The sequence below is a fragment of the Apostichopus japonicus genome, chromosome 22 (genome assembly GCF_037975245.1).
Source record: "Apostichopus japonicus isolate 1M-3 chromosome 22, ASM3797524v1, whole genome shotgun sequence".
Lineage (NCBI taxonomy): Eukaryota > Metazoa > Echinodermata > Holothuroidea > Aspidochirotida > Stichopodidae > Apostichopus > Apostichopus japonicus.
In genome coordinates, this window is record NC_092582.1 from 20490802 (window position 1) to 20518788 (window position 27987).

General features: G+C 36.9%; 1 protein-coding gene across 2 annotated transcripts; it reads right to left on the minus strand.

Moving 5' to 3' along the window:
- Positions 1-188: 188 nt before the first annotated feature.
- LOC139964110 (complement factor B-like) lies at positions 189-27912 on the minus strand. 2 transcript variants are annotated; one of them, XM_071965465.1, is made up of 16 exons: positions 27781-27912; positions 23335-23413; positions 21617-21808; positions 18913-19089; positions 17555-17773; positions 16408-16614; positions 15713-15895; positions 14944-15117; positions 13288-13544; positions 12269-12407; positions 11918-12031; positions 10540-10749; positions 6109-6218; positions 3503-3596; positions 2797-2970; positions 189-713 (listed from the first exon to the last, which is right to left on the minus strand). In XM_071965465.1, exons 2-16 carry the CDS (start codon positions 23402-23404, stop codon positions 277-279), a joined length of 2757 nt encoding a protein of 918 aa, XP_071821566.1. In that variant the 5' UTR covers positions 23405-23413; positions 27781-27912; the 3' UTR covers positions 189-276. The 2 variants fall into 2 exon arrangements, with proteins under 2 accessions (XP_071821566.1, XP_071821565.1); XM_071965464.1 differs by having other exon boundaries at positions 16408-16623.
- Positions 27913-27987: the final 75 nt, after the last annotated feature.

A 27987-nucleotide genomic window follows, 5' to 3' on the forward strand; every position in this document is an offset into this window, starting at 1 on the left:
TAAAACATTCATTGGTTCACCCTTTTTTGTATTATTATTCTTCTGCTGTTAAAAGTGAATCTTTTCGTGGCTTATCTGACAACATTATGTTACAATAACTATCGGCTACTAATGACATTTCTTTACAAATTATGAGAGATGCATCAACATTCAAAGTAAAAACAAAGAAACTATTTCCAAAGTCAGTATTTTTAAAGTCCTGTTATGGGAAGTGTTCACTATCGATATATTTGTCTCTGTCTATTAACCGTTACCGGGACCACGTCTGTATCTAATCTATGTGTTCCGCCTCAACCGCGCTGCTTCCGGGTTGATATTTTCATTAATCCAAGGAACAAAGTGTGGGACATTTGCGAAGAAATCTAACTCATTTTGCAAAGCACATCCAATGGTCCAACTGGTGACTCCAATGACAGTCCAACGGCGGGAATCTCCTCTTTTAGCATACTTCACTAAAGGTCCTCCCGAATCTCCAGAGCAGGGTCCTACTTCTCGACCGAGGTACCCAGCACACGTCATAGTTTCATCAAACCAGTCTTCTTCATCGTTTCCAACCAGACTTGTTTCACATTCATCTCGCCTGCGAAGTTGCAAGGTTAGTTCCTGAAGGTAGTGTTCTGGTATTAAGTTGGTACCAGTCTCATTCGCTTCAACTACCCCGTTGTGTCCCCATCCTGTCACAACTGCAGCACCAACAGTGAGCAACCGGTTCTCTGTTGGTGAATTTGAATGCTCGAAATGTGATTGAGACAACGTTGTAAATTAAAGCAAGGATGTGTTAACACATCCAAGCTTATAGCAGCTACGTTCAGTTTATTATCATCGTTCTTACAGCGAGGATGAGATATATTGTAGTCGGTTTGTCATTGGGGCCTATATTTTGTCTATTTCAGTTGCCATAGCAAAGGTTGCCACGGTAGAAAATGATGTTCCTGCGCAGAGAGTTCCGCGGGGTCACCAATGAATGGGTGATCGGAAATCCATAGCTGGGCGTGTGGAACGCCAATTTAACTTGACTTCAATAATTACAGATATCTCTAATTCATTTCCAGATATCTCTAATTCATTTCCAGATATCAAGCATGAAAACATATTCGAGATATCCAAACTTGAATAAGATATATCAGGAATATAATTAGATATCCTAGATTGAATTCAAATTTGGAAATCTCGAATTCATTTCTTGACATCTCGAATTCAATTTTGGATATCTCGAATTCAATTCCAGATATCTTAAATAATGTTTCATTTAGTAAATAATTTAAATTTATTTCTTGATATCTTAAAATCAATTTGAGATATCTTAAATAAAATTCAAGATATCGAAAATGCAGTTTCTGATATCTCCAACTGAATTGAAGATATCCAAAATAATTACAGATATTTTCAGTTTTATTCGAGATATCTGAAATAAATTGCAGATATCTCGAATTAAATTGAAAATATCTCTAATTATTGAATATATGTTAATATTCTTCATAAATATGAAACACAAAAACGTCTGTAATCACATCAATTTGATTATTATACAAATCATTTCTGTACTTAATAAGGAAACTATTCCTTTTCGAATCACTCCAATGATCGTTCTTACGGGAACTATACTAGCGAGGCTGCTACACAGGCGTACCATCATAGCTATGACTTTCTATGTTATGTTATGGAAATTTGTACATAAAATGAAGGCCCTACCCCACAGCCATTTGGTACTAAACTGAAATATGGTTGGTTGAGGGGAGTGCGACACGTAACACGATGAATTGATGTGGAAAAGCTTTAGGGGTGGGAAGGGGATGGGAGTTCAAAGCGATGTGTGTGAATGTTCCATGTGTGTGAACAAAAAGTGTGTCACGAACTCCCTTTCCTTATGACCGAAGGACTCCCAATTTGGATTGGTATTTGCTGCCTTTGGATGGATTGTCAACGTGATCTATGGTGTGTCATAAGGTTAAAGGTTGTTGTAAGTCCTTTTACTCTGCTACTTTTCGCTTCTTTCATGTGTGTGCATTGGACAATTTTATCTTTCTTCGTTGAACTTCGCTGTTTACAGTTTCAGTAGTGTTTTTGCTCACTTTGTTAAAGGGTTTATACCCGAAACGTCGTGTTTCTCTTCTTTATTAGCACTTGCAAACTTTGCAATTTTTCCACTAGAATTCTCAGTGCTACACAGAACATTACCTATATATATATATATATATATATATATATATATATATATATATCTATATCTATATCTATATCTATATATATATATGTAAATAATTGAAAACGTAATGAGAAGGAAATCCAGAACAGTGAAACAACTTCCAGCCTCCACCGGGATTCGAACCCGGGCCTCCCGCTCTGTACGCGGACACCCTAACCAACTAGGCTATGGACGCTGATGGTATGTCCAGAGGTTCGAAACCGGTAAGGAAGGTCGTAATTTTACTGTAGACGTTTGACAACTGTATCGAACAGTACTAGTTCTGTTTTTGGTGACATATTTTGCCTTACTCTGGAGATCAAACATGATGCTAACCAACTCGAAATCATTTGTGATTCCTAAAGCCGGATCTCGAAAGATATACTTTGAATATATATATATATATATATATATATATATATATATATATATATATATATATATATATATATATATATATATATATATATATACATATATATACATATATATATATATATACATATATATATATATATATATATATATATATATATATATATATATATATATATATATATATATATATATATATATATATATATATACATACATAGGGCGCTTGGTCTAACCTTTTGCGGGATCTGGCAGACAAGCCTTTCTAATAAGAAAACTCAGTTTAACAGGTTTTCTGAGTTGAATCAATGCTATGTCATGACTCTTCGTGACATCATCGTAGTCGGGATGCAGAATGGTCTGGTTGACTTGTAATTTCTTCCGTGACCCATCGAATCTATTCACAATGCCTATAGGGTATTGAAGGGAATAAGAAGTCAATCAATAAAATGTACGAAAAGATACTTAGTAAAACATGTATGCTTCTCCGCAAATCCCTGTTGGTATGCATGTGTTAAATATGATGACTGAAGTATTACTAAGCGCCAAAATACTCAACTTAAAGATATTGACTGCAATAAAACAGATCACGAGATATATCTTTCGGAGTACATCAAAGATATATGTCAAAACAAGCTTTACTAGTGTTTGTTTTCTATGTACAATCAGAGAAACCATCCGATTGTATGACTTCAGCAAATTCATGCACAATTGGATATTCCCAGAAATAAATGGATAAAACTATAGATAATTAATATCTGTAATTAGAAAGTAAACGTAAGTTTGTGCTAATGAAAAGATTTCTGAACCCGCTCCGGAGGGCGGTCTGGACAGGAAGATTTGTCTAATTCTTCGTAGACTGAATGTTAAAATTCCCCAGTCCCCACCCCATCCCAACTGAATTTTTTTTCACCGACTAGCGGTGCAGGTGGGAGCACTCACCTGCATAAGCTTCGAAAGTGACATTACCATGGAGACAACTTGCTGCCGTCAAAATCCAGTTTGCCTCAATAAGCGTTCCCCCACAGATGGTGTTCTGTCAGAAATTGTGTTTAATGTTGTTCAACTCAAAATAATATAATGATATACAGCATTCTCTCTATAAAATGATATTGACATTTCAAACACCTTTATTTATGTGGTATGTAGTGCTTGGCCAACCAGATCATTGTATTAATCGATATGTTGTTAACAATTCATAATTTCATATATAAAAATTAATAATGACAGTATTTACTCGAATGTTTTAATGTCGAAGAAAGCTTATATAGTAAATGATTTATTTTATGGTTATGCCTTATAACCTATACTGCATTCACCAAGTTTGATATTACAAATTATTTCCCGTTTGACTTTTTATGATGGAATTTTTAGCGGTAATCCCAGAGAGTGGAAAGCCAATGTAAGGCCAATTGCAAGCCTTTCTGATAATGTTCTGCGTTTGATAAGTTTTATAATTAACTCACGTCCAACTAAGGATACTTTATTAAAAGAATTATTGGTACCAACTAATGTTCACATAAAATTAAGTTATTAGAATCTCCCATGTGTACATTTTGTAATTCTGAGGATGAGACCCTCGAACATCTATTTTGGTCCTGTCCAGTTATTCAGATATGTTTGGCAAGTTATTTCTGCACTATTTTTGAGACACAACTTTAACTTTCATTTGAAATATGTGAAGTTTGGATTATTATATGAAATTAAGAACCCGATAAACTTTGCATACTGTACTTATTTTTTTTTTCAACTTTAAATTAAATAACAAAATTCCTAACGCATTAATTTTCAATAGAAGTTCAACTTTCTATCACAAGTAGAGCGACATTTCCTATGTCCACAAAATGATAACTTGGGCATTTAACGTTTCCAAGAAATTTTCATTGACTGTGTAAATTAATCTGTTTAGCACATAGTTTAGAAAGTTGAAATTTATTGTTTGAAAGTGCTGAAGATTTCTAATTTGTATATAATGTACTAATTGCCAATTGAGACATTTGACTGATATCACGAGGTAAAACCAGAGGGAAACCCCTCCTAGCGGTTACTTGCCTTTAAATATATTGCATATGCAGCGCAAGAGTAGTTTGCAAGCCAACCCCGGTTGAAGTTTTTACTTCAGTATTAATCTAAACAGAGCCAGTGCTTACATGGTAATATATAGAACTTGTCATCAGACAGGACAAGCAGTGTTTGTGACAGGAAAAAAACTATGACCAGTGGAAAAACAAAAAATACAATTGGGAATACAGAGATGGCGATTAACCACTTCTTCATGTCAAGAGGTAACAAGCTGATACAAGCAATATTATGGGAGCAACCAATCCATCATAGGTAGTACCATGAATAGTTTAGTTGAGTAGAGCATAAACTCGTGAAAAGAACTTTAAAAATAATTGTATAGGTAGTGGCGTAAAAACACAGGGAAGTCTATCAACTTTATCATATGATTTGATGGACTCAAGTAAGAGCAAGAGTAATGAAAAACTGTTCAAAGTCTTAAGACAGTCGAAAGTTGGAAAACTCCCACTTCACAAAATGTGAATTACTTATTTAGCTATGTGTCTACGTAGACCTTTGACCTCCACCTAAAACAGCTAGGAGGTTTATATGACATATTTGGAGGTCAAATCAGCATAAATGTCACATCTTCATTGAGACCTGACCTGTAGAAATGTCGCAGGGTTTGACTTTGAAAACATTTAATGAACACTCACCTATATCATTTGGATAATCTACAGGCATATATAATCTCTTTTTGAAGATAGAGTTCTCAATATGATGCTTTTGATATTTTGACATTTGGACCTCTGCTGATCCCATACGAACTTTGACCTCCACCCATATGGTTCTTTAACTCACTATTAGTCATTTGGGATATCGTGTTTACACAATTTGTATTTACAAGACTTTACAGAGTGTGACCCGATGACCTTTGACTCCACCAAAAGACAATAAGGTTCTTGTACTTATTATGGGGAACCACAGGCAAAATATGAAAGCCAATAACGTTACTATCGTGCTTTCCGGGACACATGTACACATTTTACGATACATAAGGCTTTACAACCATGCATACATTAGCTCCTTTGATGTTCACGTTCTAAAGAAACAGCATTCTTGAGATTTTCACATTTTGTCCTCTGCTAACCCCAAATGATCTTTGACCTCCATCCAAAACATTATCGTTCTTATACTAATTATGGACAAGCCACATTTCAAATATGAGATTAGCAGAGGTTGATTATCTTTTGCGATACCGTGTTTACAAGCTAGGCGTCACACACACACACACACACGCGTTGACTGCCAAGGTTACTTGCCTTTCTATGGCAATAACCAAAAACAGAAGAGAAATCAATAAACAAAAGTGAATATATATATATATATATATATATATATATATATATATATATATATATATATATATATATATATATATATATGTATATGTATATATATATATATATATATATATATATATATATATATATATAAAACTATAAAGGCAGTATGCCTTTCACAGTACATACAATCCAAATACTTACATCTGTTTCAATGTAAATTTGCCATGGCCAGTCACCCAATTTAGCAGGTGTATCTTGTACGCTATCCTTCATTGATACTCTTTGGGGAGAAATGCCGCATTCATTGTAATCTGAAAATGAAATCACATTTTGTATGAATGAACGGAATAATGCCGGCAGAAGTGTTGTTTGTATGACGCAATTAAGAAATGACAACGTTAATTATGATTTCATCTTATTTACTACCTCTTTAATGTTCATGCATTCACACATTTACAGCACTTGGTGTATTTGAATTGAAGAGTACACTAAGCATAATACGGCTGTCATGAAATTCCTGGCATGGCAATGCATGACAAAGATGTATATAGATATCGACCCGGTCCGACGATCAACGAACGGGTGAAAGAAGGTTATTTTCGAGTTACTCAAGGTGTAAAGCGATATGATCCAGCTGGCAGACGGAGTGGCAAAATTTTTCGGACAGAAAGTTGAACGCTCCTTGATATATATAATGTACCTAACTCTATACATACAGCTGTAACCAGGATGTCTACTGGTTAGAATTGCTTTATTTTGTTCCTGTGTTATTCTTTCTTTTTATTCTTTTTTCTTGTTTTTCACTTTCTAACGCTCTTCGTTTAAATTTCCCCTATCAATTCTTGTAGCTTGGTTAATGAAGCTCAAATACTTTGCTTGTTTTGTATCGTCCGCCTGTTGCGCGGTTTCTCCGATGTGATGCCTTATGTCAGGTTGGCTTTAGTCGTTCTTACAGAACAGATAGAAAGTAACAGTCATTTAAAGAATGTAATATGTGGCATTCTTAATTAATAATGTTTATAGACTCCCCCCCCCCTCCCCCTCTATAGCATCGTATTCCTTTGTTTTTTCGTCAGGGTAGCCTTATTTGGGCAGTTGGTGGTGTTGGTGAAGTATGACCGTACATGGTGTGGAGGAAAGGAATTTATGGGATAGGTGAAATGGAATAAGGAACTCTATACATAATATAGGGAGAGATGAGAGAGTGTGGGAGAAAGCTAAATGAAGGTGAGGTAAAAGGGCGTCGAAAGAGGGAGAGATTTGGTAGAAGAGGACAACACAGGAGATATAGATAGGAAGAGGGAGAATCGTCGAGGAGAGAGAGAGAGAGAGTGGTGTAGAGAGAGGTGGAGTTGGAGAGAGGAGTAGAACCACCTCCTTATTATTCTTGCACGGAGGTAACAGACACCTTATTCTTTTGTACATTGAATGTTCGATAAAGTCGTTTAAAATGAGAGCAACATCTCCACATCATATTATGTTTTATTATTTCGACGGAGGACATAATGTTAGGCTTCTTCTTTATCACTCAGTTAAAACCCAGAGAAGAAAAACTCATATTTGTATAATATGGAATATGGCTGTATAACATTTGAGTGGGACTAATAGATCGTCGACGTTAATTTTCTGGAGGCAGAAGGTAATTTTTTAAAACATTTTTACTATACTAGAGCGGTCTACCTTTTGATTTGTGCATGCGCATGTGTGTTTGAGTCGCATCTGTTTAATGTTCTTTGGCTTTTGGGGGAAATAAGGACCATGAAGGAGTCTCCCGGGAGCCAATTATCTGTGAGTTCGTTTTACCTTTATTTTCATGCAATCTTTTCTACTACAAAACTATTCGATACAGGTCAGTAGAGCCGAGTTAACATCATATACAGGCGCGTATCCAGGATTTTCAAATCCGGGGGGCGCGAATTACTATCTAAGCGGAGCGCCACCATCGGTTGGCGCGCAGCGTACAAGAAAATTTCTTATTTTGATACCCCCCAGATCACCGGAAACGGCACTTCTCGGGCTTGAAATGACCAACCAGATGTACACTTTTTGCCTGAGAACCAAGTATTTCCTAAAAGTTTTTTTTCCATCCATAACCTTTTTGAAGATTGTCAACCCGGCACACATCATGTTCGACCTGATCGCATATCCTGTGGGTCTTTGCTTTTGTAGGTGATTCTACGTCGCGGCCCTCAATACCCGTCAGCCCCACTTTTCAAGGTTTTAAGCCCCATATTTGTTCAGAATTTGAAAATTCACATTTCTCGTGAATAAACTCACTTCAAAACATACCCATAATGTTGTACAAAATTTCATCTATGGACAACCAATATAGAAAAACTTCCTTCAACCCCTAACAGACCGGTCAAAATTGCACGAGTAGAGGGAAGTGTGATGCAGAATGTTGGTCAAAAATTTTCGAAAATTCAGACACAGTTAATTTATTGGTGTACAAATATTAAAACCTCTTATAACGGCTATTATAAAACTTGGTTGAAGGAAATGAAAAAATAGCAGATATATCCGAAACCGAACACTACACACATAGGCGTAGGAGGCGCGGCGGCAGTGGCGGAGCTAGGGGTATTGGTCAGGAGGGGCGAGAATGGTCTTTAGGGACGCTTTCGACACTATCTAAGCGGAGCGCCACCACCGGTTGGCGCGTAGCGTACAGAAAATTTTTGAGTAAAGATACTCCCTAGATCGCCGGAAATGACCCTTTCCGGGCCTGGCTAATTTGCAGATAAACGAAGAATAAGGTGTCATCGCCAAATTACACCAACAAAATGTGACAAATGTCAATAAGTAGATGAGAGCGCAATAAAAAAGTCAATAATCTAGAATAAGTAAAAAGTGGTAAAGAGCTGAAAAAGGCTCCAGCAGTCCATTTGAGTCCGCCGGGGGGGGGGGGGGATCCGCCCCTGACCGTATGGACGCTCCGCCACTGCGCGGCGGGCGTGCAGCCCCTAATTCGCCATTACTAATGTAAAAGAGAATTTTGACATAATTGACCTCCATGCTTTTTATACATCTACATGAGACATGTCGTTGTTTACATTAGCATCCCGCGGTATACTGCGCAATTTTAACGGACCGTACGGTACATGATGGCATGTGATGTAATAACCGATGCTTGCTTATATGATATTGACATTAACACGTTGAACGCGCGAAAATTTTTGGTTATTTTTTCAGGCAAGTCGGACAGTTTTGAGGCTTTTCATCCTGGAAAGCCATTTTCATGCTCACTGATATGATGTGATATCTGCTGTTTGCGTTACAAATTCGAACAGGCGCGTAGCGAGGAATTTGCCAAGGGAGGGGCGAAGCCTGTAGGCAAACTATCTAAGCGTAGAGCCACCATAGGTTGGCGCGAAGCGTACAAGAAAATTTTGGCCGAAAATGCCTCCCAGATCGCTGGAAATGGCACTACCCAGAACCATTTGTTAGCGCGAAGCGTACAAGCAAATTTTGGCCGAAAATGTCTCCCAGATCGCTGGAAATGACACTTCCCAGGCCTTGTAAGTTGCATCTAAGCACTTTCTATTTTGAAATTACTTAGCGATATCATTTAAAAAAATGCTGAATGGGGGGGGGGGCGGGCGGTCGCCCCCATCCCAAAAATCGTCATGTTCCCCGACGACACGGTCGAGTTCGAGACCAGCCACAGTTGGTTTCATAGCACAATTCTACAAACGCGTTATGATAGACCATATATAGTATATATATAGATCATTAGTGAGAGAGGAAAATGGAAACGTCAAAAAATGGAGTTGTCGGTGTAAGGGGTAGGGTGAGTCACACTTTTACGAAATCATTGATCCGTCACTGGCTACCCTTCAGCGCTTTAATGATGTCACTGTTCCTCTCTCTCTTCGCGTTTTTCTTTAACTCCCTCCTTTTCTCCTTTTTCTCTCTTTCTTCTTTTTCTTTTCCCTTCCTTCCTCTCCTCCTCCTCTTTTTTCCCCTCTTTTTTCCTTTTTTCTTCCCTTTTTTTTCTCTCCTCTTTTTCTTACCCGGGGGGCGCGCGCCCCCAACGCCCCCCCTGGATACGCACCTGATATAGATGCATTATATTAACCAGAGAACCGTGTTTGTGTTTTTGCAGTCTTCTTGTGTCACTTCCCTAACAGCCCCAAGATTGATAAGTTCAAACATTCACGTGTAACTGACACGGTCCAAAGTCACCTAACCTTACTCAAATTTACCGGTCTAACCGCGAACTCTACTTCAATTGCTTTCATCGTTTCTCACGGTTACCGGCTATACAGCCTGCTTGTTTGAACATCAGTGACATGTTGCTTAGTACTTAGATACCAAACTTTATATTAAAATTGGTTTTCGTACTGCACACTTTTATAAGAAGTCTTATTTTCCAAACACAAGCAAGCACGAACATAAACTCATTAGCTTGAAATGCAAGCAAAAAATAGCTACCTTAGCCAAGCCTGCCAAGAATGACATTCCAACTGCCTCGATTCCGAACAATGCAACTAACAGCATGTTACAGTATGCGTTAAATACACTGCTGATGATAACTCATAACAACTATAAATCCTATACAGGAACTTCATATAGGAAGAACATTACAGTACAAACCTTTAATGAAGAATTTGTCTTACATCATAGACTTACCGATTGTTTGATTGGTGACTACCTTGATGATACGTTCAAGCGTTGAGTAGTCTTTCAAAAAGAAAAGATGTTCGCGTAAAGGTTCACTTGCCAGACCACTGAGTGTCCGTCTGGTAGCGTTCTCGCTAATTCCAATACAATGTATTGTAACACCTTGGTCCCTAACTTCTTGGGCATACCTTTGTGGGTCACCTCCTTCAGTAGCATCCCCTGTTATAACAAATACATACACATGACACACACACGCAAACAAAATGGTGTAGAAATTAGAATAAGAATTAAGACAGACTTAAAAGTTTTATAAGTATGATAGTATACAAAGCTATATCGCTATTGCTAGACGCACTCGGTCTACCACCCCGTGCTCATGCATTGAGTAATACCCCCCCCCCCCCTCGATCGTGCATCATCCTGCGATAAACAATAGACCGTATCTAACTATTAGGCCAGGTTGAGAATCAGGGCCACAAACCAACAGGGGAATATAATATGTAGTAATTTTTGTTTCAAACTGTAATGGTGGATCCAAAATTGCAACCTATAGTTAGCATACTTCAGGCTGCAAGATTGTTTTCTCACAATTTATTTTCATAATATTACAATGGGGTGTTTACACCGAAGGGGCTTGTTTCCAAACCATACTTGCTTTTCTCAAGTCGAGTAGCTTAGGCAGCTGGGATTAAGCTTGCCGATATACTTTGTTTTGCAAGTTATATTAATCCTCCTCTGAGTCTGGCGTGTATTATACATAGGTTAATGCACGGTCAACTGACGACAACAGGTCAATCAGATTCGAGATTTTTTAACAAGTGTGAATGTATGACGAGTAATGGGGATGAAAGATACATATGAAACAATTGAAAAAATATGAACGTAAATAAGAAATTAAGTCTCAGACATGGTGTCATTACATGGTGATATTTTTAACGATTGAAAAGTCAATTCGAATGGTGTTCTGTGCTTTTTGATAGATATTAAGTCCTGCTACCTTAAAAAATATGAAGTTTGTGTTAAAGGAGAAAAAAATAGTAATTTTGGGAACCACCACAATCACAAATTTATTACGGCACGTTAACCTTTAGGGAAGAAGATAATTTTTTGAGAAAAAGGTTGAGCTTTCACAAAAAACAAATGTATATCTTTGTCCCTACATGTGATAATAGTAATATAACAGTGAATGTAGGCAACACGAGATTTTATGTATTCATTTAGCTCATACCCATGTTTGTATGGCATCAGTCGCATTCTTTTCCCTACAGAATCACCTGTATTTTGTCCTTAGTTCTACATTAAAGGTTAAACACAATAACTTGAACCTTTCAATCATTACAATTGCTACAAAAATATAGTTAAACGTCTTTGTTATTTAGATACATACCGTCAGTTATAAGAAATACTGTCTTAAATCTGTTTTCTCTATTGAGCCTTGAGGTCAGTGGAAGCATCACCGTAGACAAAATCTGGAAGGCTTTGGCTATATTTGTTCCACCCCCTGAATAAGAATGAAAATGAGCATGAGAATGGGAGCGAAAACGGATTAGGAGAAGGAGGAGGAGGTGGGGAAGGAGGCGGAGGAGGAGAAGGAGAAGGCAAAGGAGAAGGAGAAGGAAAAGGAGAAAGAGAAGGAGAATTCTGAACTCAAGCAATCTTAGCTACACGATTCAAATGACATTCTTAAAATGATTGTTACCGAACAAGATAATTTATAAGGCATGCTTGAAACTCTTACCTCTGTATGGTATATGATCGATGACAGCAAGGATATCGTCAGTTGAATCACTTGCTACAGTATGAAAGCCAATTTCTGCCTCACTGTTGAAAACCAACGCTCCGACCCTCAATGAGTTTGGTCTATAGGACACACCAATCTACAAAAAGTACAGGATAAACTTGGTATTGTGTTTGGCAAGTGCCAGGAGCGGCACTGTGAGGGAGAGTGCGGGTGGGTGATCTGCGGTGAAGGATCCCCAAGGAAATATTTTCGTCGTGAAGCTTTTGCGACTTGCCAGGAAAATCATGACGTTCCGAGAAAATAGTTGGAGGGAACTTCTAAAGTCTCACCAGAGCTATGATCTACCCATTCTATTAGGGAGAATGATTGTCGCCCGGTTTATTGGGAAGGGAGTGGTAAACTGTTTGAGTCCGATAATTACACCTTAAACACAAGTCATTCTGGTTACTTGATATAAAAACGCAAGGTCAGTTTTCATGTAGTTTAAGCTTTCAAAATGTGAGGAGCTGAAAGCTGTTCCACAGAAGAATTTTATTATATGGATGCTCTGATGGTCACCTCAACATTTTGACGTTTCATCTCAAAGTTGTAACTTTTTATCTCGAAGTTATTACGTTTCTCCTCAGAATGTTGACATTTTATCTCAGAACTTCGTCGTTCGTTTTATCTCAAAATTTCGACGTTCATATATCTTTCGAGTTTCGAATTTCTATCTCGATCTTTTGATGTTCTACGCCAAGCATTATATTTGCATAATATGTGTCACAAACAATAAAACACACACACGATCACATAGAGTTTGCTTTCGCGAGATATGAAAAATGCGTTCAGGCTTCGTTTACACACACATCCACACCATCACCATCACATGGATACTATTTACCTTCGTCAAGGAATCAAGAGTAATAATGCATGCCCAGTTACATAGTTGCCCATACTATAAACCATGATCAACATTTTCATCTTCAAAGTAATGGATATATATTAATGCAGAGGATGCTAATCTCAAAACTTACCTCTTTAACGAGTTCTTTCGCAAACCTTTTTCCCACATTGAAGTTATCTTCGCCAATGCTTGAAGATCCGTCAAACATGAAGTAAAGATCCAGCCCAGTATCGTGGCTCAATGGGATAAATCGTGCAGTTCGATGGAAATTAGTGTTTGTAGTCTCATGACTCACTGCAGCTTCAAAAAGTGCGCTAGCTTCAAACCTGTCTAAATTTTCTCTCATCTTTAACGACATCTCGTGGATGTCGTCAAAGTCTTGATTGCCTTTGAAAGGGTTAACAATGAGTCATATGAATAAAGTCATTATCGATATTATTACCCTTATGTATGCGAACATTCAGGTACATTCCAAATAATATTCTTAAAAATGTTAGAAATTTTAATCATATTGATGAAGCTCTTAATTTTAATAAGAGAATATTATCATAGCATAATTGATAAATTGTTCAGTATACTCTATTTAGTTAGTAATTATCTATAAAAAAAACTTAAAGGGCCCGTTGAAATTTTAGGATCTATTCGTGAATATCTTTAAAACAATTAAACAAAATGACTAATTATTCAATTAATATGTTGACAGCTTGGAAAACTTTGATAAATTCCGCACTATTAAATTGATCAACCCGTTATGATGACTCACATTCACAATTCAGAATTTGGCAGCAAAAATATCCACATGGATCACAAAAGAATAAAAACTAAATTTACGGGGACGGGGCATAGCACTTTACGAATATAACGCAACGCTGATGGCGCCAATACGAATTTAAAGCCACTCAGTAAGACAGTTGACATTAGTAGAATTTTTCTCGAAATTTCGTGACAGAAAGTCGAATTTTCGACATACAATGTCGTAATTTTGAGCAGATAGTGAAAACATTCAGATAACTGATAGTTTCAGTTAAATATCAATGCAAAACGTCGAAATTTCAAATAAAAGAAGCGGAAAGGAGTAAAGATTTGAGACGAAGCAGTACAAATTCCGACATTAAAATGCGATTTCGAGAATTTATGAAATAAGTTGAAATGTCAAGAAAAAGTCAAAATTTTCAAAAGATGTCCCCCCCCCCCGGAGAATCTAAGTCAAAATAATTTTATCAAAAGTTTAAACTTGGATTTTGAGAATGTAGTGGAAATTCGAAAGAAATAGTAAAAAATTGAATTTCCATATCGTTATTTTGGCCACCTTTTTCTTTGAAACACCCCAGACCCCATCAGTTATCTGTATCGCCCCAACCCCCCCCCCCCCCTCCCGCCAGGAAACCTGCTTACGCTCTTATTTGCTCCTCTGATTCTTTGAAGGGCTCCTATACAATTGAATATGTCCAAGTTTATGTTATTTGCTCCGTAAGAGATGACTAGGCTAACGTAATCGAGATGTACATGTTCAATCATGATGATGACGGGGAAGAGGATGAGGGAGTAAATCGCACATTAACCGACTATGTATAGGTTTACTCTTTTTGTTGGACACAAAACTTTGAAACTAACACGACAACCAGAGCATGATATTATTAGACCGTGGGTAGTTTCCTGTGTATTTTCCCCCGCCACCATAAATATAATTTGGGGCTACCTGGGGCATCATTTGTTGGAAGAGCACCCTCACCCGCTCTGTCAGCGACTGGATTCTCATTGATGAACCTTCGTTTCGCATACTTACCAATGCATTTCACTGGTTCACCTGACCACATGCCGGTCGGACGACAACTTCTAATCTGTGACCCAATCAATGTATAACCTGCGTTGCAATAAAATTCTACGCCGTCATTTGCATTATACCGATCGCCAGTCTTGTAACCGTTCAGTGGTATACCCAGAACAGGGCAATGATTTTCTAAAGTAAAAACACAAAAATAAATAGATATATCGACAAGCCAGCAAAATACTACGAAGAGCCTCCTCTACGTCTCTATATGCTTAACCTGTGGTTAAATCATTCAACTCTTAACGTAGTAACTTGAAGAATTAACCTGAAAGGAGTATACAAATTGTAGCTTATTTGAGTCAGATCTGTTGCCCTGGTATTCTTGACTTATTGTTAAGGTCCGTTGTTTTAGTAGTTCTAAAGGAACAAACAAAACACAAATACGGATGTTGCAACCACATATCCATCTGTATTGGTTGACACAGCAACTTCAGTGTATTTAGCTTTGCTTGTCAAACGTAGTTTAGTATATTGCACAGCGTGCGTAACTGTTGCATACTTCCATTGACTAACCAGAAAATTACGTAAACCATTTATTTACTTTAGTTTTGCTCTACAATCTACAACTTAAATTATTTGTTTAGTCAGTATAGTGTATCTTTTGATCAACGTACTATAAACACAGGAATGCATATGATATTTGTTTTGCTGTATTTTTTATCTGACATGGCCTCAATGCATACATCACTTTAAATAACGTGATATATTGCTTTCAATAACTCACCTCCCGTATCGCAAACTGGTATTGGTCCATTCCATCGTCCTGTTCTTGTACAGGTCAAACGAGAGTCACCTATCAACTCATATCCTGAATCACACCTGAAGGTAGCGTTTGAACCAACCATGTTCGAAGTCGCAAAGGCTGCACCATTTTCTATATACCCCCTAAGTGTAGGACAGGTTATTTCTGGAAGACAGACAAATCAGAAAATGCAACAATTCATTGTTTAGTAATTACTGCCTTTATCAGTGAACTTAAAGAAGCTAAAAACATGTATAAGAAAGTTAATAAGAGCAACCCAAAGCCTCAATATGATATAAATCTCGTTGTAATTTCAACAGCCACCAACACCACCTGCCCACGCTGTTTTGTCTCTGTTTGAATATCGTGTTAAGACAACAACATTCAATGATGATGTTGGTAACATTCGATAATAATCATCACTAAAGTTTCATTTACAAAGAAAAGTCATATAATTAAATGTTTGTAAGTTACTTTGTATTTTAATATGATTCTCATCAGATGGAAATAACCTTCGTTTGATGAAGAAACTTTAGGAAGCATTCCATGTAGTCACACAATTTTAATAACTTGAGATATGTTACTAATATTGCCAGAACTGGTCAATTAAACTCGAAAAGTGCTTGCAATGTGACTCCCAATTGGCTTGGTATCTTTCATGTACAAAAAAACGTTACCTTCACACCGAGGGGTTACTCCAAGCCAGACTGCACTATACGTATGTCGGATATTTTTCAAGGCACACGCTCTCCATGATTGACTAGTTGTTCTGTAGCCTTCTTCGCAATAATAATTGATTATATCTTTTGGTGCGTATGTGCGATTTTCAGCAGTTGATCGTCCATGTTCTATTTCTTCCAGTAAAGGAGGGCATCTTGGAACATCTGAGGAGACTTTGAAGATGGACACCATAGGTCAGCTTGTTATTCTTATGAATCCCAATCAAGCAAGAACGACTGTTTTCATGCTACAATTTTATATTGTTGCGCATTCCACGAATATCAACAGTAAAAATGGGTTCCTCTTTACGAGAAATAAAGCTTTTTAAGATCTGCCAACACTTGCATACCTGCCATTGTCTATTTAAAGTTAATCATTATTCATCAATTCTCTACACATTTGTAATAAAACAGCAACATTCTATTCATGTGGCCAAACCCTGCTATATACATATATATATATATATATATATATATATATATATATATAGTTTATATAATCCAAGTGCTGTGGCATATATATATATATATATATATATATATATAATATATATAATATATATAATATATATATATATATATATATATATATATATATAGTTGGTTGGTTAGCGTCTATCTTGGCGCAGAGTGCTCTATGTCCAGTGGACAGAGCGGAATATATGTTGATACTAGTTGAGACTAGTGGAACACTAATAGTTGTAACTCGGAGTTTCACACGTTTTAGCGATCGTCAGACAGGAGTTGTCTGACGATCGCTAAAACGCGTGAAACTCCGAGTTACAACTACTAGTGTTCCACTAGTCTCAACACACACACACCTACACACGCACACACACGCACACACACACACATATATATATATATATATATATATATATATATATATATATATATATAAATATATATATATATATATCATTGAAAATCGTAATGAGTTGGAAAATCAAGAACAATGAAAAACTTCCAGCCTCTACCTGGATTCGGACCCGGGCCTCCCGCTCTGTACGCGGACACCCTTACCACCCTACAGAGAATCTATCATAGTAGACATAGGTTATGCTGTAGGGTTTTTTGGTCAAGTACATGGTTTGATTAACTTTACCACGGCAGATAGGAACTGAAGCGTTCCATCCACTTATTGTGCATTCAATCGATGGATAGTAGGAGTCTTTTGACGTGGACGAGCTTCCTAGGATGTAACCTTCCTCACACGAGAAGGTATGTCTACTTCCATATGTCCACAATCCCTTACGTCGACGGCCATTTATCCTTTGCCGAATCAAGTGATCTCGCTTCTCTACCTCCTTGCATATTAACATAGCTGTAGGGAAAGATTTAGTTCCAAGTTATAAATGTACATTATAATAATGCTCAATTGATAGGAACATTACAAAACAGTGATCGCTCAATGAACAAATAGAGCTTTACTTAAAAAGAGAAACCACCTGCGATGAATTAGTGCCTATGAATGATATATATGCGAAAGTATATTGCCTACATATTGTCAGCAGTCTAATAAGTAATCTTTTAAAGATTCATGCCCTCCACATTATTTTAGACATTGTAGGCAAACTTTTGTGAATCTCTGGATGATAGTTAATGCCTGGTCTCTCAGTCCAAGCTGTAGCTAAACCAAAAAGCAGCAATAGACTAAGTGTGTCGTAGTATATACACATATGGATATAGTGAATGGCATGTTTACATAAGTGACCGGAAGCAGATTTATCTGTTATACAAACCACGATACACTGGATATACATACCACGACAAACTTGATACACGTACCACGACACACTGGATATATGATACCACGAAACACTGGATATAAATACCACGACACACTGGATATACATACCACGACACACTGGATACACATACCACGACACACTGGATATATGATACCACGACACACTGGATATACATACCACGAAACACTGGATATACATAGAACGACACACTGGATAAACATAGCACGACACACTGGATATACATACCATGACACACTGGATAAACATACCACGAAACACTGGATATATGATACCACGACACACTGGATAAACATACCAAGACACACGGGATATATACATATCACGACACACTGGATAAACATACCACGACACACTGGATAAACATACCACGACACACTGGATAAACATACCACGACACACTGGATATACATACCATGACACACTGGATAAACATACCACGACACACTGGATCAACATACCACGACACACTGGATAAACATACCACGACACACTGGATATACATACCATGACACACTGGATAAACATGCCACGACACACTGGATAAACAAACCACGACACACGGGATATATGATACCACGGCACACTGGATATAAATACCACGACACACTGGATATACATACCACGACACACTGGATATACATACCACGACACACTGGATATACAAACCACGACACACTGGATATATACATACCACGACACACTGGACTGTCAGCAGACCAGGTACCGTCACTTTGACACGTTAACCGTGTCTCGCCATGCAATCGATATCCTCGTTCCGTACACGCATAGCGGGCAACCACACCGGATTCTCCAGTTCTATATATAATGTCACCTCTTGGAAATGGGGGGAGGAGATCACAGTCTTCAGCTACAGAAAGAAGTAAAAAACAATCAATTAACCCTGATATCCATGTGATCTATAATTTTTGAGAATAAGTTGGCCACATCATCCAGTAGGCTACTCTTTTTGTATGATGTTGCCAGCCTATATGATTACAGGCAAACTACTGCACACTACCAAGCGGTTTCATAAAGCAATAATTTTTCGAGACAGTTAATGACATGATGTGGTATATCATAGGGAACACACTTGGAAATCTACATATCAAGAATTAACCTTCCCATTGAAATACCATATTAATGCATATTCACAAAAAAAGTATTATAAAGCTCATTTATGTTACTGTTTGACTGTTTTTTTTTTTTATTTGACCTCTAATTACTACAAAGGAACTTTGATCTCTACAACAAATGTCGGGGTTCTCGAGCTTACTAAAGTGGATCCATTTCAAAGTATGTACACAGTTCATCCAAGATTTACGCTAAGAGTTAATATGTTACAAGCTCTTATCACTTTGCTCTATGTTGAAATGAAATGACCGTCTACGTCTACAACCAGAAAACGAAAAACGTTTAATGCTTACGATGTCGAAACATATATAGTGTGGTAAATCATACATGTTAAATATTCATGAACTTGTGTTCATCAAAATAAAGAGTAATGTCTATTGACTAGTGCGGCAACATATAAAGGAAGGTGCCAGAATCAGATGTCATGTTGACGAAGTATATTTAGTGACATCGTATAGAAATAGATACAGCATGAATATTTATGAGGTAAAATTTTACGATCTAATAAGCATGTATCTAAAAAAAATGTACTTACATTTTAATATTCAAGTACAAATATAAGTTAGACATACAATTTCAGAGATATCTGATGAAGCATTTTATGTTCACTGATTAGAATTCATGATATTCACAAAAAATACCAACGGTTGATTTTATTAATGTAGTGTCACAAAGCATCTGGCTCTTGTCATGTGTTTAAAGCCGTTTCTTGCAGTTTGATGAATATGAATGACATAAAGATGGAAATGCCATGAAAATGTGCTTGTACCAACATCACCACACTAGCAAGAACCAAATTTTACGTTAAGCTCTGCCCATTCAATAATATTCATTCATTAATATATATGGTGGAAACCTAAACAAACACACTCATCACAGGGCATCTACCTACTAAGTTTGACATTGATTCCACTTGTGGTTGTTGATATATAATGTTAACAAGCTGTTTGGTAATTTCCCATGAGGCCCCACCCATCATAAAATATTAATGAGGTAAATTTGTTGCAAGGAACATATATGTAGTTACATCACCATACCAAGTGTAAACTGAATCAGACACACAGTTGCAGAGATATTGACATTTAAAAACATTTACGGGGAAACCCTTACCACTCATTAATATTCATGAGATAGGAACCAGAGACAAAATAGGGTATTAACATATTCCAAATCCCAATTTCGATGATGATTGTCATGCGAAGATACATCACGTGAAGTAACCTGACAAGGCGGGCGAATAATTGAAAATAAACACGAGTGGAATGTATGATTTGAGGCTTGAATACTGTAATTGTTTAACCCCCTGGATATGTTTATAGCTATAGTATAAGAAAACCTTATAATAGGCATCACCGCAGCACAGCATCAACTTTGTTTATGGAGTAACTGGAGTAGGTAGTTGCAACTGTGTACGTACTGTAGGCCTATATGTATTTGGCTAAAAGTATCCATATACTATAGCCCCACGTGCTTGACTAGACTAGCCCAGTTTGCATTGAGAGATTTTCACCTCATTGACATTTCAGTATTTACTCCTTATTATTACACCGAAATCTTTTTGCAAGTAATTGTCCATAATTACCATGGACATAATCATGATGGACACTCTTGCTAGCTTGGTAATTTTGAAACCATTAATTATTAGCCCGCTTTGTCAGGAGACTTCATGTGATGTATTTTCACTTGTCAATCATCACCGAAATCGGGATTTGGAATATGTTAATGAGCTAAATCGATGATAAGTCGATGTAAATTGGTAGAAGTCAATTTAGGCTGATAGAAACTGGTATAAGTCCAAGAAAATTCACTTCTACCGATTTAGTTTTACATATCATCGCTTTACACTGGTAGATGTCATTTTAAATTGACATATATCGATTTATTTTATATATCATCGATTTAAATTGGAATATGTCGATTTAAATCGATAATATATCGAATTAAATTGGTATAAGTCAATTTAAATCGACATCTACCAGTTTAAATTGATGATATGTTAATACATGTAAATCGGTAGAAGTCAATTTAAGCTGCTAGATACTGGTATAAGTCGAAGGAAATTGGTATATGTCGATTTAAATCGGTATATGTCGATTCCCCACGATTTGAGACTGATGGCCCGCCATACACACCTACGGCTATTAAGTCGACATATAGACTCCCCTGTGTTTTGGATTCGTGCGTGGTCACGTAAAACGTAAAGGTTGAAATCGAAAACGTGCATCGGTATTGTTTTATTGTACTTCCTAGTGAACAGTACTTACGGACACATTCGATTGTTGGTTTCCAACTGTCTCCAACACATGTCAATCTGTCTGATTCTGGTCGCATCCGGAATGACGGATCACATGTTACTCCCATTCTGTAACCACGTCTGTAAGTATGGGTAGGATCGCTGTTGCGAGATAAAATCTCGCCATTTGGCGGATCTTCTGGTTGTGTGCACTGAGAGTGAGCTGAAAGAGAAAAGACGCTAATTAAAAGTGTAGTCATGAACAATATAACCATCTACTTTAAGCAAATGTCTCGAGAATTAAAAGTCTGTACTATCCGAACAAGTCGGGATCAGATAGGCTGGAAATATCCAAGTGATTAACTTTCCAGCACTTATAGCATAGTTTGCATTTATAATTGTACGTGTATGGTACTATTATATTGTGAAATGCATCATTGAAAAAAAAACACATTGAAGATATTTTCTAATTATTAACTATAACAATACACGATGTACTTGCTGGTGTTCAGGGAAGAAGCAGAGGCGGAAGAGGATGCAATCTATCGTGAGGGGGGGGGGGGATGTTGGACTGGATGTTGGAAGCGAAAGGCCACAAGTTAAGTTCCATCAAAACTCTCCGATAGAGTAAATCCTCTGAATAATAAGAGCATCGTGTGTTAGAGCAACTTTACATGGTTTAATTTGAGCTATAAGAGGAGAGTGCAGAGGAATATTTGCATGTTACAAACCTAACCGATCCAATTTTAAATATCAACATCTTGAGAACGTCATCTAAAAATTGGATGGAACTACCACCAGGATGCTGGGAATATGCTCCCCTCTTTCATGATCGGAGGATCTTTAAAGCTTAGCATTTCAAATATTCACATTTGATGATCGGTATGACTTTCACACTCCGTCACAAACTTGTGCAGAAATCTTTCAGATATAACATGCGTACCGTGAATATTCTTATCGAGAATTACTAAACACTGTATCAATAATCCAGAGGATATTTAAGGTCCATATTTAGTTCCCATCCCCACATTGATGACATCACATTTTCTACTGAAGGCAAGGATAGTCCCGGGATTGATTTATTGAAAAGTCAGATAAGGACTTTCATGTATAGGTTCCCTTATCATCGCATCAACTATTGCACCGACAAGTATCGATGTGATGTTATTACAATACATCAAGTAAGTAAATAGGTGTTAAGATGATTATTTCCAGTGTCGATGTAATATTATTACAGTACATCAAGTTAGCAACTAGGTGTTAAGATGAGAGTTTCCAGTGTCGATTATTATTAATATACCCCAGTTATTATTAATATACCCCAGGTAAGCAACTAGGTGTCAAGATGAGGGTTTTCAGTATCGATCTGATATTATTACAATACCTCAAGTTAGCAACTACGCGTAAGATGAGAGTTTCTAGTGTCGATGTGTTATTATTTATATACCCCAGGTTAGCAACTAGGTGTTAAGATGAGGGTTTCCAGTATCGATTTGATATTATTACAATACCTCAAGTTAGCAACTAGGTGTTAAGATGAGGGTGTCAAGTGTTAATTTTTCCAGTATCAATGTTTCCAGTATCAATGTTTTCAGTATTATGTGATATTATTACATCTTCCTTTTTGGGGTTTTATGAGGTATTAAAAAAAAAAAAAAAACCACAATTAAGGAATATTGAACTATGAAACAATAAGTATGGTATACTGTCAGGAGAGAGTAGGAAGTCATTCTTATAGGTTGTACCTACCATTTTGCATAAGACAGCTGAATGCAACCAACACCAGTATGATCCACCGCTTGGGCTTAGTTCCCGACATGAGATATAACTGTCGAAAAACACGAATTATAAATACACTTATTATCGGAGGCTTGGGTAGCCGTAACGACATTACACAGAGAGAAATGATGGTTACAAAAGCCGTTCTTATTGTTGCTGGTAACAACATGGCCATATATAAAATGTTCTGAAATGGTAACGTAAGGCAGAATTTTGATATGTCATAGCTCAAGAAAAGAATGAGTGCTGGAAATGTTTCTACGTAGCTATTCTGGTTTTCAAGATATCAATTGGGTGAAAACATCCGATGCTACTAAAATTGTTAGTGGGTGGGCCGTTTCGAAAAGGGACCATCATGACACTATCTAAGCGGAGCGCCACCATCTTAGCGTCGCCAGTAAATTGTTGTCAAAAATGCCTCCAAGACTGCCGGAAGTGGCACTTCCCAGGCCTTGTAAGTTGCATCTAAGCATTATTTATTTTGAGGTCTCATGTTTCAGAAATTTTCACTTAAAAAAGAGGGTAAATTAGAAAAGTTTTATTCGGTATTTTACTTTCTAGAAAAATAGGACTTTACGTTACTTTATAATCTCTGCTTTATTCATTGTTTCACATAGGTTAATGAAGATGTAACAGTACGCTATGGTATTCAGATGGTAGCCATAGACTATACACGCTGAGTGGCAGCCTCATGGGGAATTTTAGGCGTAAATGAATTGTAAGGTTTGTGTTATCATTGTTTGTTTCACATGCCAAAAAGGGACCTACTGGGTAGGAAGGAGGGGATGCTGAGAAGGTGTGCCGTGTAGGGGACTGTGCCTCAATATTCTAAGTTACTTAGTTAAACTATTGGGCACTGTTATAGGAACATTGAAACTGATAGATGTAGTAAATATATTTATGAACAGTACTTAAACATCAGACTGATACACTGTTGAATCTATATCTTAAAACCAATCGGTTAAATCTCAGGAGCTCTCTACATTTATTGTTTTTCTAACAAAACCCGTGAAAAACAAGACAAACGCACGGTCATCATATCTGCGATAGTGCATATACGTTGCGAGCGGCCTATTAACTAAGATCATGTGTAGCATTATGTTCCCTTGTTCCTATTTTATAGAGAGGAGTGTCGGCATGGTTGTGAAGTCAATGCGACTTACTGATTTCTGATGGATTTAGCGGAAGTTTTGGAAAATCGGATTATTTTAATCCGATTCCGTCCTAATTATATATATATATATATATATGTATATATATATATATATATATATATATATATATATATATATATATATATATATATATATATATATATATAAATATATATATATATATATATATATATATATATAAATATATATATATATATATATATATATATATATATATATATATATATATATATATATATATATATATATATATATATATAATATAATATATATATTAACGATTTCGACCATACCTTGCAATATAGTTCAGAAAACTTAATCCGTGACCTTGCAGAGTTATCAGCCATTTCCGTAAGCAGATCGATTAACGACTTTACAGACACCTATCAATACATTAATTATATCCGCTCCGCATGAAACGAAATCAAAAGACTCAAATAAAAAGGAATTCGAACAGAAATGGGTATTCTCCTGCAAAAACCCCTCATCGAAAGAAACAATCACGAAATTGGAAAACGGAAACCCCGGTCTTTACAATGGAAGTAATGATGTACTGCAATGATCTCTAGATTACCCATGGTGCTAAGCAACGCGATATATATACATACAGTTTGTTCGAAGTATCTCTTTCGAGATCCGGCTTTAGGAATCACAAATGATTTTCGAGTTGGTTGGCATTATGTTTGAGATCTAGAGTAAGGCAAAATATGTAACCAAAAACAGAACTAGTATTGTTCGATACAGGTGACAAACGCCTGCAGTGATATCACGACCTTCCTTACCGGTTTAGAACCTCTGGACATACAATCAGCGTCCATGCATGGCCTAGTTGGTTAGGGTGTCCGCGCACAGGGCGGGGGCCCGGGTTCGGGTTCCGGTGGAGGCTGAAAGTTTTTTCACTGTTCTTGATTTTCCAACTCATTACGATTTTCATATATATAAATGAAAATCGTAATGAGTTGGAAAATCAAGAACAGTGAAAAAACTTTCAGCCTCCATATATATATATATATATATATATATATATATATATATATATATATATATATATATATATATATATATAGGTGACAAACGCCTATATTCGATATAGGTGACAAACTATATGAGGTGACGCCTATATTCGATATAGGTGACAAACGCCTACAGTGGAATTACGATCTTCCTTACCGGTTTCGAACCTCTGGACATACAATCAGCGTCCATAGCCTAGTGGTTAGGGTGTCCGCGTACAGAGCGGGAGGCCCGTGGTTCGAATCCCGGTGGAGGCTGAAAGTTTTTTCACTGTTCTTTATTTTCCAACTCATTACGATTTTCATTTCATTTTCATATAAAGTTTGTGAAAGTGAAAGTGAAAGTTTTTTCACTGTTCTTTATTTTCCAACTCATTACGATTTTCATTTCATTTTCATATATATATATATATATATATATATAAATATATGTTGATACTAGATGAGACTAGTGGAACACTAGTAGTTGTAACTCGGAGTTTCACGCTTTGTAGCGATCTTCAGACAACTGGTAGCTTCAAGTTATGCTCCATGAATATATAGGATCCTCGTCGGGATTACCGGGGATTATGCGGTTGTTGGTGTATTGTTCTGCCTGGGTATTCTCTTTCGCGTCCGTTCTGTTTGTGGGTTTGTAAGACTTTCTTCGGTGTTCGGCTGTTGGTGTATTCTCTTTTGCGTCCGATCTGTTGTTGGGGTTTTTTGCCTTCCTTCGGTGCTCGCTCCTTAGTTGTGTGTGGTTCTCTTGACGGTGTTTGGTGGTTGGACTGGAGTTGTTTATGTATGTATTCCGCTCTGTCCAATGGACATAGAGCACTCTGCGCCAAGATAGACGCCAACCTACTCTATATATAAATATATATATATATATATACGTGGCCACTGGATGACAGGGAATTTCTCCCCTCCTCCCCCTTTTTCCAAATGGCTCAGTTTCTTCATTACAAGTATGATAACATTTGCACACAAAATCGTAAAAAATGGCAACTTCAAGTTGAGGTGCAAGAACGTAGCCCCCTATCTTTATTTTTTTTTCCATCGACCCATACCAAGGGTGGACATATTCCAAATTACTGCCACCCCACATCCCCTCCCAAAATCTTCTGACGATACAGGCATGAATATAAACTGTATATAGTACTTTAGAGTCAACAAAATGGGTATAATGTATGTCGTATCACAATAGAACGGCTGCTGAAGTTCATTTATAATGTTTGTAGAGAGAAATTTGTTTGTTCTTGACAAAAGGCAATTAAATCTACAGTATAAAATTTTTCTCGAAAGTAAGCCGGCGGTATTGGTCCTACCTGTACACAGCCGTATAAAAAGGTGGCCAGTGAGCGCTGAAAGTTCTCGACCAATCAGTAATCGTTACGCAGTTGTGCAAGCTCCCTCTATATACGGCTCTGTAGCTGTACCGTGTAAGATTTATCACATAGGTTCTACTCGAAATGTGTGAGGTTGACATGTAATAAACACTTTTTTGAGTTGTCGAATGAGAACTTTATTTCAGGAAAAAAAGTCAAAATAACCTGTGTTCCTAATACGTCATCTGCTATACAAGTAGTTATTTTCGTTATAGATATATTTTCTTTTTTGTTTTTATTTAGAGCCAACTTATACGTTATCCCTATCAATATAATGGTATTAACCTAAATGGTTCAGGTACATGGGCTATTTTACAAAGAATTAACAATATTTGTATCAAACACAACATATTTTAACATTTAAAGACAACTACATAATATTATCAACATTTACTATTAATAGTACCAAGTATAATTGTAATGTTCTTTTGTTAATTTAATTTAACTTGTTAAATATTTTTTACATTGACAAACAATGCAGACCCTACGATTTTAGTAATAGCAACCGAATGACCGTCGCTGACCAAATAATGAAGTCTTCGGTTTTAGTACAGCGTCTCTGTATTTTGCCGTGCTGGACGAATCTAACCGTAACAGTAATTACCGACTTGGCGATTCCAGTTTTATTCATTTTTGACTTTACAATTCTCGGTTCCCTCACAATTTTGCAAGGTCGGTAAGAGTATCTCCATAGTCAAAAAGAGTGGTGTTTCACGCGGACGGACTGGTTTATAGGGTGTGTCTGCAAACACATCACTGAATATAAAAAACTTAAAAAGTACTCATTGGATGTTCTTGTTTACTAACAGTATCATAGGATTTTCGATTTCGAATATCACAAAATAAAAGGTTTATACTTACAGTTTGTCCCTTTTAGGTCTCGTTGAAAGTTTAATCTTGTACGGTTTCTCTGTTGTTGATAAGCTGCTGTTAAGCACTGATATGGCTTTAACGTTTACATAGAGTTAAACCACAGGGAAACAGCGGAAGTACATGACATTTCGCAACGTGTTTAGGAGAATCCCATTTCGTAGACACTCTTTCAATGGTAGGTAGACTGCACCGTAC